The 13,898-nt window shown below is 38.5% G+C and overlaps 1 protein-coding gene across 1 annotated transcript in view; it reads left to right on the plus strand.

Moving 5' to 3' along the window:
- The window catches only part of RNLS (renalase, FAD dependent amine oxidase), a 221,223-nt gene extending 208,346 nt beyond the window's left edge, over positions 1 to 12,877 (plus strand). The window contains exon 7 of the mRNA XM_070431897.1: positions 12,263 to 12,877. Within this exon, the coding sequence (XP_070287998.1) occupies positions 12,263 to 12,415 (153 nt within the window). The 3' untranslated portion in view covers positions 12,416 to 12,877. The remainder of the gene's footprint in view (positions 1 to 12,262) is intronic.
- Positions 12,878 to 13,898: the final 1,021 nt, after the last annotated feature.

A 13,898-nucleotide genomic window follows, 5' to 3' on the forward strand; every position in this document is an offset into this window, starting at 1 on the left:
CAGAGCCCCTTGGGGAAAGAGTTTTGTAGTTTATTAAAAAATTAAATATACACTTACCATATGATCCAGCCACCCTCCTCTGAGGTATTTACCCAAGAGAAATAAAGACCCATATCCACATAAAGTTCTATTTGCAAATGTTCACAGCAGCTTTATTAATAATTGCCCCAAACTGGAAATAACCTGAATATTCATCCCCTGGTAAATGAACAGACTATTGTACATCCATAAAGGAAAACTACTCGATGATAAAATGAAACGAACTAGTAATAGCAGGAGTGAATCTCAGAAGCATTATCTAAGTGAAAGAAGCCAGACTCAAAGACGACGTATTGTATTATTCTATTTATATGGCTTTCTGGAATAGGGACAGAAAACTGATCCGTGGTTGCCAGGAGCTGTGATTGGGAGAAGAGAATTAATTACAAAGAGGCAAGGGGAATTTGTGGGAAGGGCAGGGGTGTTGATGGAAATGTTCTCTATGTTGCTTATAGTGGTAGTTAACACAACTGTGTACTTTGGCAAAACTTATGGAACAGTACACATAGGGTGAATTTTACTGTATTATAAATTACCCCTCAGTTAAGCTGACTTAAAACCACTTGTTTTGTATCCTCCATTATTGTCTCTCTGAGGCGCACATGCATTGACCCTTTTATTTCCTAGTATTAAAAGTAGAAGGAAGGTTGTTTCTAAACCTGAAGATCAAAATGGTTGCAATCTTTCTGCCATAATTGCACATCCCAAAGAAAAAGCTGTTAGGTTCGTTCAACGTGAATGAGAACCAGGAAGAAACAATGACCATGCTTCTGGGTCGTCAAGAAGAGAAAGGGAACGGGAGAAGGGATGAAGAAAGGTAGAATTAGTGGGAAATTAAGCAGCTATTAAATGGGGAAAGGCGTGTTAGGCTCAGTTGAGTAGGAAAGATGAATTCGGGATTATTTCTAGACTCACAATCAAAAGCATATTTTGCCCTCTGCATCTTAGGATCCCAAACAGTTAGGTTCTTTGAGAGACTGTTATGCAACACTTACATTTAGATGGAAACAAAAGGATTCCAGTCTGTTAAATCACCTTGTGGCTGGGGACTGGTCGCACCTTACACAGTGCTCGGCAACTATTGGGAACACAACAGATATTTGAGGGGCTAATGAGTGAGTATACTAAAACTTGCTGAAGGACTGAGCTATTTTCTATTAAATTAAAAACCCTACAGGGAAATGTAATACAACTATTGTTTTGTCCATTATTACTGCAACGGCACTAAAGGAAACAGTATCTCTTTCTTTATTGTGTGCTTGTCCTGAACAAATCCTCATCAAAATAGACTGCTCCAATGTTTAAAAGATAGACTAGATCTAAACGGATTCAATATAGACTTAGGCAACTGAATATACAATTTCAGCAAAGTATGTGTTTTGCAGTTCAAGCCCACTAAAGCTGCTACATGGATCATATAAATGATTTGTGGCACATTCAGCCTGCGTCTACCCAATGGTTTATTCAAATAGAATAGACAAACACCAATAAAGTGAAAAGCTCCACTGAGAATTGACCAAACCACATCGCTTTCTTCACACCTCGGATATTCCAACCAATAGTAATTTTATAGCAGCTCTTCATAGTATCAGAGACAGAGCTCTCTCTGTAGCCAGGAACCCACAATACAAGCAAACCTTTCCCTAACGCACAACAAAGAAATGAGTTTATGAAATCACCATTAAATATAATTGAACACTGGAGAGATGAGTAGAACAGAGGCAAAATGAGATGATGAACATAACACATAGGAACCAATTAAAAATGTACCATCTCTGCAGGAAAACACCCATGTGTTGAGAAAGCTTTTTATGAATATTAAGTACTGTAACATAATATAGGACTGAGAGTCTCAAATACCAGTGGCCAAAAGATGTACAATATTTTTAAGGAAAAATACCTAAAATAGATTAAATGGTAAAAATCAATACCCCCAATTTATCATTATTATCCAAGCTTTGAATATCACTTATCTTCATAATAAGCAATGTATGGTTAATAAATAATTCTTATTATCACTTTTCCTAATAAGTTAACCAAATATTCAATTTCTGCTGTTTATGTGCTATGGCATGGTTTCAGGTTTACACTGGCAGCAGAATAGAGGCAGTGAGGAAATGGATGATTCAGCTCTATACCATGTATATGTGTGTGTATATATATATCAGGGGTCCTCAAACTTTTTAAACAGGGGGCCAGTTCACTGTCCCTCAGATCATTGGAGGGCCAGATTATAGTTTTAAAAAAACTATGAACAAATTCCTATGCACACTGCACATATCTTATTTTGAAGTAAAAAAACAAAACAGGAACAAATACAATATTTGTATTTGCATGTAGCCTGCGGGCTGTAGTTTGAGGACCCCTGATATATATGTGTGTGTGTGTGTGTGTGTGTGTATGATTTCCAAATCACTGTGGCCTCCCCATTTTTTGAAATAAGGACAAACATCTGTATATCTTATCATACATATACATAGACACACATACACATTCATTTAATTGTATTTTACACACTTTTCAATGTATTCTTTACAATGGCATTTTATGAGATGAGGGTGAACTATCTGAGTAAGAAACTATCTTCACTTCCTATTTGAAATTCAGGGTGATTCCAATATTCCTGGTGCTTTTGCCTGCAGTCTACAAAAGGTGAGCTACAGGCAGAGAATTCAGCTTTCCAGGGGTGATGACATAAGTGTCAGAGCAAGGGTTATGGGTCTAGAATACACTAGTTATCCCCAGGACAGTGCACTAAAAGAACTGGGTTAAAATGGTGAGGTGTCACGTGTGATAAACTTGGCAATTCAGAAAGAAAAAGAAAAATTTAGAGACTGAGAAACCAAAGTAAATTATTTTCATAAAGAAAAAAATTCCACTGCATTTAAAGACCATTTGAACACTGAGAATTTGAAACTTTCAAAAGTTTGAAGTTGTGTTGTGGTTGTTGTTGTTTTGGCCCATATGAACACATTCTTTGAGCAAACATTTATTCAGCATTAATATGCTGGGAATACAAAAATGAATAAGACACAATCCTCATAGCTTTCTCATGAAGGCTTTTAAACATCCAATATCTCTTACCGTATGCAATGCGGTGAGTTAAGTGAAGAGGGATCAGCAACCTTTTATTGCATTTGCATCAAATTCCAGAGAGATTTTTTAACAATAAAAGAAAAAAATAGGAACATTACATTTTTAATTTAGCCAATAGAAAACATTTTGTACTCTTAAAAAAAAATTTATATTCAACTTTCATTTCTCAGGTCTTCCTTTCTTGTACCATGGAAATTTCCTTAGGGGTAGATAGTATTTTTCACTATTGATGTAATAGTGAAGTCCCATCTTTTTCTTTTTTAAATTTTTAAAAATTTTATTAAGTTTATTGAACTGACCTTGGTTAATAAAATTCTATAATACATCATCTGTATATTGTATGTGTGTTCACCACTCAAAGTCAAATCTCCTTCTGTCACTACATATTTGACTCCCATTATCCTCTACTGTCTCCCCTCTCCCACACATACCCCTTCTCTCTGGTAACCACCATACTGTTTTCTGCGTCTGAGTTTTTGTTTGTTTGCCTTGTTTTTTTTGTTTGTTGCTTTCAGTTTATAGCCCTCGTATGAGTAAAATCTCATGGTTCTTCACTTTTTTCATCTGTCTTATTTCAAGATCCATCCATGTTGTCACTAATGGCAGTATTTCATCTTTTCTTATGGCTGAGTAGTATTCCATTGTATGTATGTACTGCATCTTCTTTATCCAATTATCTATTGAAGTCCCATCTTTTTCAAAGTGCTTGGACTAGTTCCCCATCTATAAATATGCAAACAAATATTTCCATTGGCATCAGCATAAATTCTGACCTCTCCTTCATTTATTTACATTTATCCTTGTTTTCAAAAGCAGACATGATAGATGCCTCAGGGATAAGGTAAGAATGAAATGTTTACAGAGAATCCATACAGCCACATTTACCCTCTAGGTACATGAATTTGAAGGTAGGTATTTATTCCACATTTAATTAAGTCTTACCCCCCAAATCCCTATTTTCACCACATCTTTTATGATTACTGCCTTAATATTTGCACAGAAGAGAGGTTGTGCATGTTTCTGGGTAGTAAGTTTTATACAAGATTTTATTCTGCTTTTAAAAATTACTCATTCACTCACCAAATCCAAACTAAGGTTGTCCAGTGTTACCTGAGCTTACTGATGGGTTTTTAAACCTAGCCTTTGCTGCCCCACCTACGCCCTGTCTTTATGGAAAACACTCCTCAGACTGACAAAGACTTTGCTCTCAGCCACGTCAAGCGCCTTGTCCCAGTGCAGTGGTTCGAAGCATTTTTATTTCATGGACCAGTAAAATCTCTCTACACTGATATAATATTGCTATCATTTTATTCTGCAGTTATGAATTTAAAAAGCAAAACACAGCTACAAGAATTTAATGAAAAGAATAACCAAAAAAAATATAGTGAAGACATAACTTCGGAGGAAATTTATAAATAGAAGACATTTAGCCCTATAAAAAAGCGCATAATTCTCCTTATTTTTTCTCTTCTTGCCATAGATTGACTTTGGGGAACCACTTCCTTCGAGCTCTGCATAGGGGCTATAAAAGAATAAGTTAACCAAATATTCAATTTCTGCTGTTTATGTTCCATGGCATGGTTTCAGGTTTACACTGGCAGCAGAATAGAGGCAGTGAGGAAATGGATGATTCAGCTCCATACCATCACAGCCTTCCTAGCTATGCACACTGCCAGTGCGGTCGGTACCTCACACGCACAACGGGCAGGGAAATGCCACTGCAAGGAGATTATTACTCAGAGTTTGCGCCAATCAAGCTAGTGTGCAACTAAGAGACATTAGGATTTAAAGAGTCACCCTCAGACACTGAAATTGATAAAAAATAAATGAATTTCTTAAAAAAAGATGCTGTGTGAGTCTCAAAAGTACAAGCGATGGCTTGGACATCTCCATCTGCTTTCAAAACTCAGGCATACTCAAGACTAATTAAAGTGACCCTTGGGAATGTCTTGGAATGTTAGAAAGCAGTAAAATTACCTGCAGTCTTTTACAACACCTTGGGCTCACTGGCTTTTCAATGTGAATGATCTCAAATGCAGATGAGAAATAGATCAGTATTATAGAGGAATTATATTGGTTTCACACATGTTTGTGTTTTCAAGTGATCAGGTTGAATTTTCTCATCAGCAAAGATAAAGCCTCAGCAAGTATGAAGCTCTTACAAAACAAAACAAAACAAAAAAAAACCCTGAAAATGTCCAGAGATGCCTTCCTTTAGTGAAAATAGCGACTGTCTCAGTGGCCTTAAGAACCGCTGGGTTTTCCATCATGTGAAGTTCATCAGCAAAGGTGCAAGTGCTGATGAAAAAAACCCCACAAAGACATTTCCCCTTTGCTAAAACAACAGATTGATGAAGAAGGCTACATCCTGGATCATATTTTTAATGTAGATCAAAATAGTCTCTTTTAAAAGCAACTGCCCCCAGAACCTACATCTCAAAGGAGGAAATAGGAGCCCCAGGGGTTAGGCTGCAAAGGATGCAGCATGTACTAGTAGCTAGAGGCAGAGGTTGGGAGAATGTTAACTGTGCTCCTCACTCTACCATGATGTTTGTTGTTTTTGTTAACGCTTGGTTCAAAGTTCCCTACATTTTGAATCATCTGCCCCAACTCTGTTTTTCTCACAAGCCCTGATATTTTTGGTATGCAATTTTGTAGAACTATGGTAGCCAGAATACCTGTATTTTTATTTTCACATGGCAGTCAAAGCCCCCGATGTAACCGATGGAGGGGAAGGGCAGTGATCTGGGGAGAGGTTATTAGAATGTTACTCAGCATCATCTGGAGGAAATGACTCCTGATGTGATCCTAATTCTTTGCATTGACATGACTCTGGTTGGAGAAAGATAATGTATCAGACTATCCTGGCTTAATGGAAAAAAAAAAAAAACACAACAGCAAAGAATACTTAATTCCCTTATTTCTAATTTTGTGTTTGCTCTGCAATCTTCTAACCCAGGATTGGTCTATAGGATTTCTCTCAAGTGCCAACTCCAATTGACTGGTAGTGGCTGCCTGAAGCAATGAAGTGAGGAGGATGCTGAGGCCACTTCTGGGCTCAGTGGGAAAAAATGCCACAATTGATTAGTGATGTCTGTCAGGAGTTGCCGAACGTGTGTCACCCCTCTAATCTATGACACAGTTGAGGAAATTTACCTACTACAATGAATGGTCTGGGAAGGCAACCAGGCTTGGTTCTGGAATCGGTACATTTACCTTTGTAAATGAACAAATTGATTCTCTGATAACCAGTCTATCTCTGTCAGTTTCACCTGAGGTTGCTCATTTGGTTGAACTGCAAAAAAATGGAAGGTTTAAGCCAGCAATCTAAAGATCTTAGAAATCCTGACACCAAATGCTATTACCAGAAAATGCCCTCCTTGAAGGATCTTACCACTCATTATCTTTTGATTTATTATGTATTGACTATAGAGTACTCATCATACTCCTCCCCTTCCCTTTTTAATACTTGCCATATTTCATCAATTATAAGATGCCACCATCCAGGCGGTATATACCAGGAGACAGCCAGGCTGCTGTTTTTCACATTCTACTGGTCTGACAGTGGGACCACCACAGAAACCTCTTGATATTTAAATTAATGAATTTTTTTTAAAAAATATTCTTATTGATTTCAGATAGGAAGGGAGAGGGAGAGACAGAAACATCAATGATGAGAGAGAATCATTGATCAGCTGCCTCCTGCACACCCCCCACTGGGGATTGAGCCTACAACCTGGGCATGTGCCCTTGACTGGAATCAAACCAGGGACTCTTCAGACCGCAGGCCAACGCTCTATCCACTGAGCCAAACTGGCTAGGACGATTAATGAATTCTTTAAGGAGAAAAGAATGTGAATCCCGGTTGCTGCCTGAAAACTTTTCTTTTTTGTGGATGAAAAAGTGCACAATCAGAACTTACGGAACAAGTGTCAGTGGCTCTGAAGAAACCCCCAGAAAGGGCAATTCAGTGGAGCCCTCTTGTGAGAAATGGTGCACTCCCAGGGTTCTGGGCCCCACGGAGGACAGGCTGCATGAGGGGGAGCGTGGGCACCAAATACTCTGAGTTAGAGCGTCCTGGGGAAGTCAAACTCTGAATGTGAAGAGGTTTTGGGAAAGGCGTGGCCAATGTATTCCTCTTCTGTTTCCTTTTTATGTTTGCAAAAGACCTACATGTAAATAAGTTTAAAAGAACAGTTCTCGCCCTAGCCGGTTTGGATAGTGGATAGAGCGTCAGCCTGTGGACTGAGGGGTGCCAGGTTCGATTCCAGTCAAGGGCATGTACCTTGGTTGCGGGCTCAATCCCCAGTGGAGGTGGGGGGGTGCATGAGGCAGCTGATCAATGTTTCTCTCTCATCTGATACTTCTAACTCTCTATCCCTCTCCCTTCCTCTCTGTAAAAAATCAATAAAACATATTTTTTTTAAAAAAGAACAGTTCTCATAAGTATAAAATACAGCTTTAGATCACATTGACACCATTTGTTTTCCTCTCTTTGGTACGTAAAATATCAGTGCCTCTTCCAATTGATGATGCCTTAGACTCAATGAAACGCACTGTAATTTACATCCATAACAAATGAGGAGATGCAGCCTTAAGAACCTGATTTGTTCCTAGGTTGTCCAAGATCTCTCTTCAAGTGAATTGCACATCTAGGATTAGAATTTATGAGACCTTAATCCTTGCCTCGCCCACTTGAACATCACTTAGTGCCATATTTCGGAATGGTTGGTTCTAGTAACCAAATCAAGGGCTGGATGGCCCACTGGGAGTGGTCAGCGTAAAATACAGCCCTTCTATAGACCAAACCAAGAAGATTGGTCTCTATGAGTAGAGAGGTCTGACAGTCCAAGGGCACGCTTTAGCTGTCGGCATGGGTATAGGAGAAAGAACGCCCACTGTTACATGTGTCACTGAATTTTTTGCTAATTATCAACTATCATTTTCTGGAAATACCCTGTAGCCTACTTGTCTGCATCCCTCTTTTCATCTTTAAGTTCATTCTCACACAAAAGGAAGTTTTTTGTGTGTGTGAACTTTCACAATAGTCATGATACAAAAAACTATTAAGTTAAACAATACAAAACTGACAATATTTTACCATTTCTGACCTACAGAATCAGGAAGTTTGTGTGGTTCAGCTTAATGGGTGACATAAGAGATTTTCATGTAAAGCAGTTCACAATAAGAGACAAGAAGACAGCCCTCCATTCATCATTATTGAGAGCCTTCTAAGTACAATCTCTCTCCCATTAAAGCTTCTACCAGCTCTGTGGGAGCCTCTGAATAACACTTTCTGTGTAGGTGGTCCCCTGTGAAGACCTTCTTTTGATCAACTGTATATATAATATTCTATGTGGGGTGTGTTTTTTAACTCAATAAACATTTATTGTACACTTAACAAGGGCTGGCCACCAATCTCAGCCTTACATACAAAGATTAGTGCATCACAGTCCCTATGCTTAGGAGCATGCAGTCTAGGAAGGAAGACAGGCACAGACATAATTACAGTGCAAAATAGCAAGTCACATAATGGATATAAATAACATGCTGAAAAGGCACTTACCCTGCCTGGAAGAGCAAGAAGACCTCAAAGCAGGTGACATTTGTATTGGTTCTTAAAGGATGAGCAATTTACTTGGCTAAAAGGAGGGGACAATACAACATCCCCAAGCAGAATGGCTTGTTCAGAGTCACAGAAGAACAAAGAAGGATATGTTTGAAGAGCCTTAGTTTGACTGTAGATGGGACATGTGAGTGAAGTGGCAAGAGATGAGGCTTGAATGGAGGTCAGCTCTGGTTATGAAAGGCCTGCCCAGGTGGGGCCGAGGAGTTTGCATTTTATTCTGCAGGTGAAGAGAAGTTGGGCTTAAGTAGTTTAGAAATAAAACTTCTTTTCCTGCTTTGAATTTTTATGTTCAGTCCCATCACCACCTGCGTTTATGGACATGTTACATTAGCAACCCCGCAGCATGCTTCCGCAGCATGAGCTTCTGCAGGGAGAGTTCTTTTTATCCAACCTGGATTTCGAAGGGGTTTCAGCCCCGACATCTCGTAAACACAGTCATTGAGCTGTGGTTCCTCACTGTGGCTGGAAGCATGGCCAAAGGCTGCCTTGTTGTGAGAGATTGTGGCTTTGACAATTACCGCTCCTCCACGTCAGGGCTACCTACTTCACTCCGGTGAAGGAGCTTTGCCAACACACACTTCATGTTTTCATATTTTCCTCATTGGGTAATTGCAAAATGGGTGATTCCACCTAAATGCAGCAAGTTTGATTTCATCCCAAATGCAGACTGGCTAATCAGTAGCCCAGTTTTCCAGTCATGTGATCTGGCCTCTGGCATTTACCACCCATCAGATGAAATTACACAGCACCGATAAATTACCAACTCACGCCTGGGCAGAACTTTCCCCCTTAAACTCCCTCCTCCTTAATACTTGTGTGATGTTTAATAGTGCCATGGCTAATCAATAGAGGGATATCAACTAGAATGTATCAAAACTTGATCACAAATGGAGATTTATATGTGTGTGTATAAATTATACATAGATAGACACACATATGTATATATTATGAATACATATAAATGGGTTATCCCATTTATATGAATTTTCTGAATCCATAAAGCTGTGGCTATCAAATTTTTGTTTTGTTTTAAAAATTATACATAGACACATGTGTATAAACATGTGTGTGTATATATCCGTATATCAGTGGTTCTCAACCTTGGCTGCACATTAGAATCACCTGGGAATCTTTTTAAAATCCTGATTTCTGGGCCTCATCCTCCGGAAATTCTGTTTCTTTGTTATGGGTGGGCCACAAGATTAGTAACAAAGAAACAGAATTTCCGGAGGATGAGGCCCAGAAATCAGGATTTTAAAAAGATTCCCAGGTGATTCTAATGTGCAGCCAAGGTTGAGAACCACTGCCGTATATGAATGTGTTACGTCATTTATATGAATCTTCCAGATGCACAAAACTATGTGACTCTCTAAATAGGTCTAAATTGGTACCAATTCCAACATTGAGGGGGGTCCCCCCAAACCAACAAACAATTCTCAGACACCAGCAGGATATCCAGGAATTCAATTCAGACATATCTACCCAAAGGTAGCATCAGATTGCACAGGTTAAGAGTTTTGTCCTACAAGACTAATGATTGAACTCCATCTTCAGCCCCTGTCCCCTCCCTGGAGTTGGGGGGTGGGCTAGTAGGACTGAAAATACCAACCCTCTAATCACAGGATTGGCTCCACTGGCACCAGCCCCCATCCTTTATTTTTTGACTTTCCAAAAGTCACCTCATTAACATAACAAGGGGCAACTTTATCACTCTCAACACTTCAGAAATTCCAAGGGTTTGGGGAGCTGTGAGTCAGGAATAGTGGACAAGACCCGATATATATGGAAAATATATGTTGATCATCTGAATAACCAAATATATATTTCTTGTAAATTATACTATCACACTGTGAAATATACCGTTAGTACTTTGATAGGAGTTGTGGTGAATCTATAGATTGCTTTGAGTAGTAATGGACATTTTATTTTATTTTTTTGTTAATCCTCACCTGAGGATATTATTCCCCTTGTTTTTTAGAGAGTTGAAGCGGGGGAGGGAGAGAGAAGAACATCGATGTGAGAGAGACACACAGATTGGTTGCCTTCTGTAGGCACCCAGACCTGGGCCAGGGATCAAACCCATCATCCTTCAGTATGTGGGCCCACGCTCTAACCACTGACACCATGATCCAGGGCTAGTATGGACATTTTAAATCTAGTCTTTATGCAAATATTTCCAAAAGTGTTAGAAATGTGAGTTCCAGATTTAGCCTGCACTGTTTGAATTCCTTTTTCTTCACCTCTTAGCTTTCTGTCCTTGGACAAGCAACAATCTTTCTGAGTCTCAACTTTCTCATCTATAAAATGAGAATAAGTGTAACCACCTAATAGGGTTGCTGTGTGAATTCAATGGGGTGTGCATGTAAAGCATTTGGTATCAGTGAACATTCAAGCAGAGCTAACAATGAATACTTTGTGCACATTAGAATTGAGTCTTGAATATTGGGACTATTATTGTGAACATTAATGATTACAGGAAAATTAATAAGCTGGCACCCTTGGGGCCTATTAGGAGCCAGAGAGTTATTTGTCCCTTCACTAAATGTCCCTGGACTATCAGTTGTCACATTCTGAAATTGCTAATTTATATAAAAACCTAACAGTGTTCTTCCTCCCTTAGTGCTTCACTGACAAATCAAATCATCTGGCTCGTTAAAATTCCATCCAAAACAGGAGTATAAAAGCTCTGACCGAGTGCCTAAGTCTGTCCTCTAGTGTCTCTCTTTTAGCCACTCAACGATCTCTTCTGCTGATTTCAAGATTATTGGCTCTGGAATTGCAAATACTAAATACTATGGCATGATTTCACGTATAGGTGGGATCTAAAAGAATCAAGCTCATAGAAACAGAGTAGAATGGTGATTGCTAGGAGTTGGTGGGCCGGAAAATGGGGACATGTTGGTCAAAGGGTATAGTTACAGTTATAAGATGACAGTCCTGGAGATCAAATCTGACTATAGTTAACAATAGTGTATTGTATATGTGAAATCTGCTAAGATGATAGATCATAAAGTGTGCCACCAAAAAAAAAAAAAGTAACTATGTGAGATGATGGATATGCTAATTAGCTTGATTATGGTAATTATTTCACAGTGTCTACGCATATCAAAACATCTAGTTGTGCACCATAAATATATTCAATTTTTATTTGTCAACTTGATAATCGGTGAATGATTCTGTGAATATAATTTCCTTCTTATAAAAAAATCACTGTACTTTCAACTAATGGGACATATCATGAGATACTAATATTGAAGTTCAACAAACTTCTGATTATCTTATCAAATAATTGAAAATGCAAACATGTAAGGATGTCACTGTAAACACTTGGATGAGGGGGAAGCATAGGGGATCTTGGTTTTGTTTCCTGTTGCTCCTTTGAGACATCTTGATTTCTCCAGATGGAGAAGCCTTCCCCAGGTGGGTGTTGACAGGATAGCACAGCAGAGCACAGAATGTCAATTGCAATTACACCCCACACACTTTTTTTTCCCCCAGGTTACAAATGCTGCTGCCAACTCTCCTGGCCAAATGACTCTTCATCTGAAACCTCTCCTTGTGTGTGGAGGGGATGGATTCACTCATTCCAATTTCGATGGCTGCATTGCTTCTGCCCTGTGTGTTCTGGAAGCTTTAAAGAACCATATTTAGTACCTGTATTCTTTCTTTTAATTTTTCAGTTACAGCTGACACCCAATGTTACGTTAGTTTTAGTTGGACAACATAGTGACTAGACATTTATAGAACTTGTGAAGTCATCATCCCAGTAAGTCTATTTAGTATCTGTATTCTTATCATCTACATGTACTTTAGGTTTTTGTTTTCACAATTTTCAGTTATTGATTGTTTTGTTTTCTGTTTTGTTCAGAGAAATTGCCGGAAAATTGTTCTTCACTTGTCATTTATTCATATGGAGTAAAAAATCAATTTTATAATGTTGATAGTTACAACCGATGCTAGAATAAAAATTTCTTGGATCTTATACCTTTGTCACCTTTCTGAGTTGCCATGACTACCCCTTGATGGAGGAAAAGTAGGGCTAACCAATCCCAAAAAAATTTTGTCAAATCAAAGTAACAGTTCATGTTCCCAAACCTTTATTATTCTTTTGAAAGTTTTGCTTCCAAATAAAGAATAATCATTATTACAGGCTCGTTTTTAATCTTCAAGTATGCCCTTGATTCAATATTTTTGCAAAATGCTGAACTTTAAGGTCCTTCCAAACTGTGAATAACAGAGTGTAATTTTCTTTCTCGTTTCTCTCCCAAGTTATTAAATGATCCTGAATTGTAGGTCATAGATGTCCTTGTCTCTAGGATCGCAGTTTGGAGGGCAACTTGACTGACGAAGTAACCTCTCTTCAAATTTTCAGAAAATAACCCGATTCAACTTGACTTTCCAAGTCACACAGTACTTTTTAACCTTAAAAACTCCAATCTTGTTATGACAGATAAAACATATTGATCTTTACCTTTTGTTATCTCTTACGGCTGCTGCTGTTCTAGTCTGTGTGATCCAGTATGTGCTGTGGCATTTAGACTGGGTCAAGTTTAATGAATTTAATGCAACCAAAAAAAATGTACTGAACCAGAAAATAGATGCACTTCAAATAGTTCAATATTTGCCAACTTAATGGCTGTCGCATGCTTTAGTGACAACCCAGTGACCTGCTGGCTGAGAGAAATTAATCCCCAGCCTTCCAAATAAGCGACTTGTTGCTAATTTGAAAAGCAAAATGGTGAGTTCTATTTTATGATTTTGAAAGGAAAGAAATTGTTGTGCCCTTTCAAACTAAGAATAGTTCAATGAAAGACTCTTTATCTTGGTAGTAACCCAAAGTTTCACACTTACAGGCCCACTAATCATACATACACATGCACAGGCCTGGGCAGAACTTGCTTATATAGCTACAAAGTGGGCTTTGTGATCCTATGGAATGTGATTACCTGTGTTCTTTTAGCAACCAACTGATGAGAAACAGAAATGCCTCCATGTAGCTAATGACACTTCTTTTTGAAAGCAGAGAAAGAAAAAGGAAAATTAATGTGTTCTCTGTATGATATGATGAAAACATTGAGACTTCTTTCATCATTTGGGCCCATATTTGGTTAACATTGTCTTTATTTTGGCTTTA

This window comes from Myotis yumanensis, unplaced genomic scaffold (assembly GCF_028538775.1).
Source record: "Myotis yumanensis isolate MYYU_CA2020_CCGP unplaced genomic scaffold, mMyoYum1.0.hap1 SCAF_13, whole genome shotgun sequence".
In the NCBI taxonomy this organism is placed as follows: Eukaryota; Metazoa; Chordata; class Mammalia; order Chiroptera; family Vespertilionidae; genus Myotis; species Myotis yumanensis.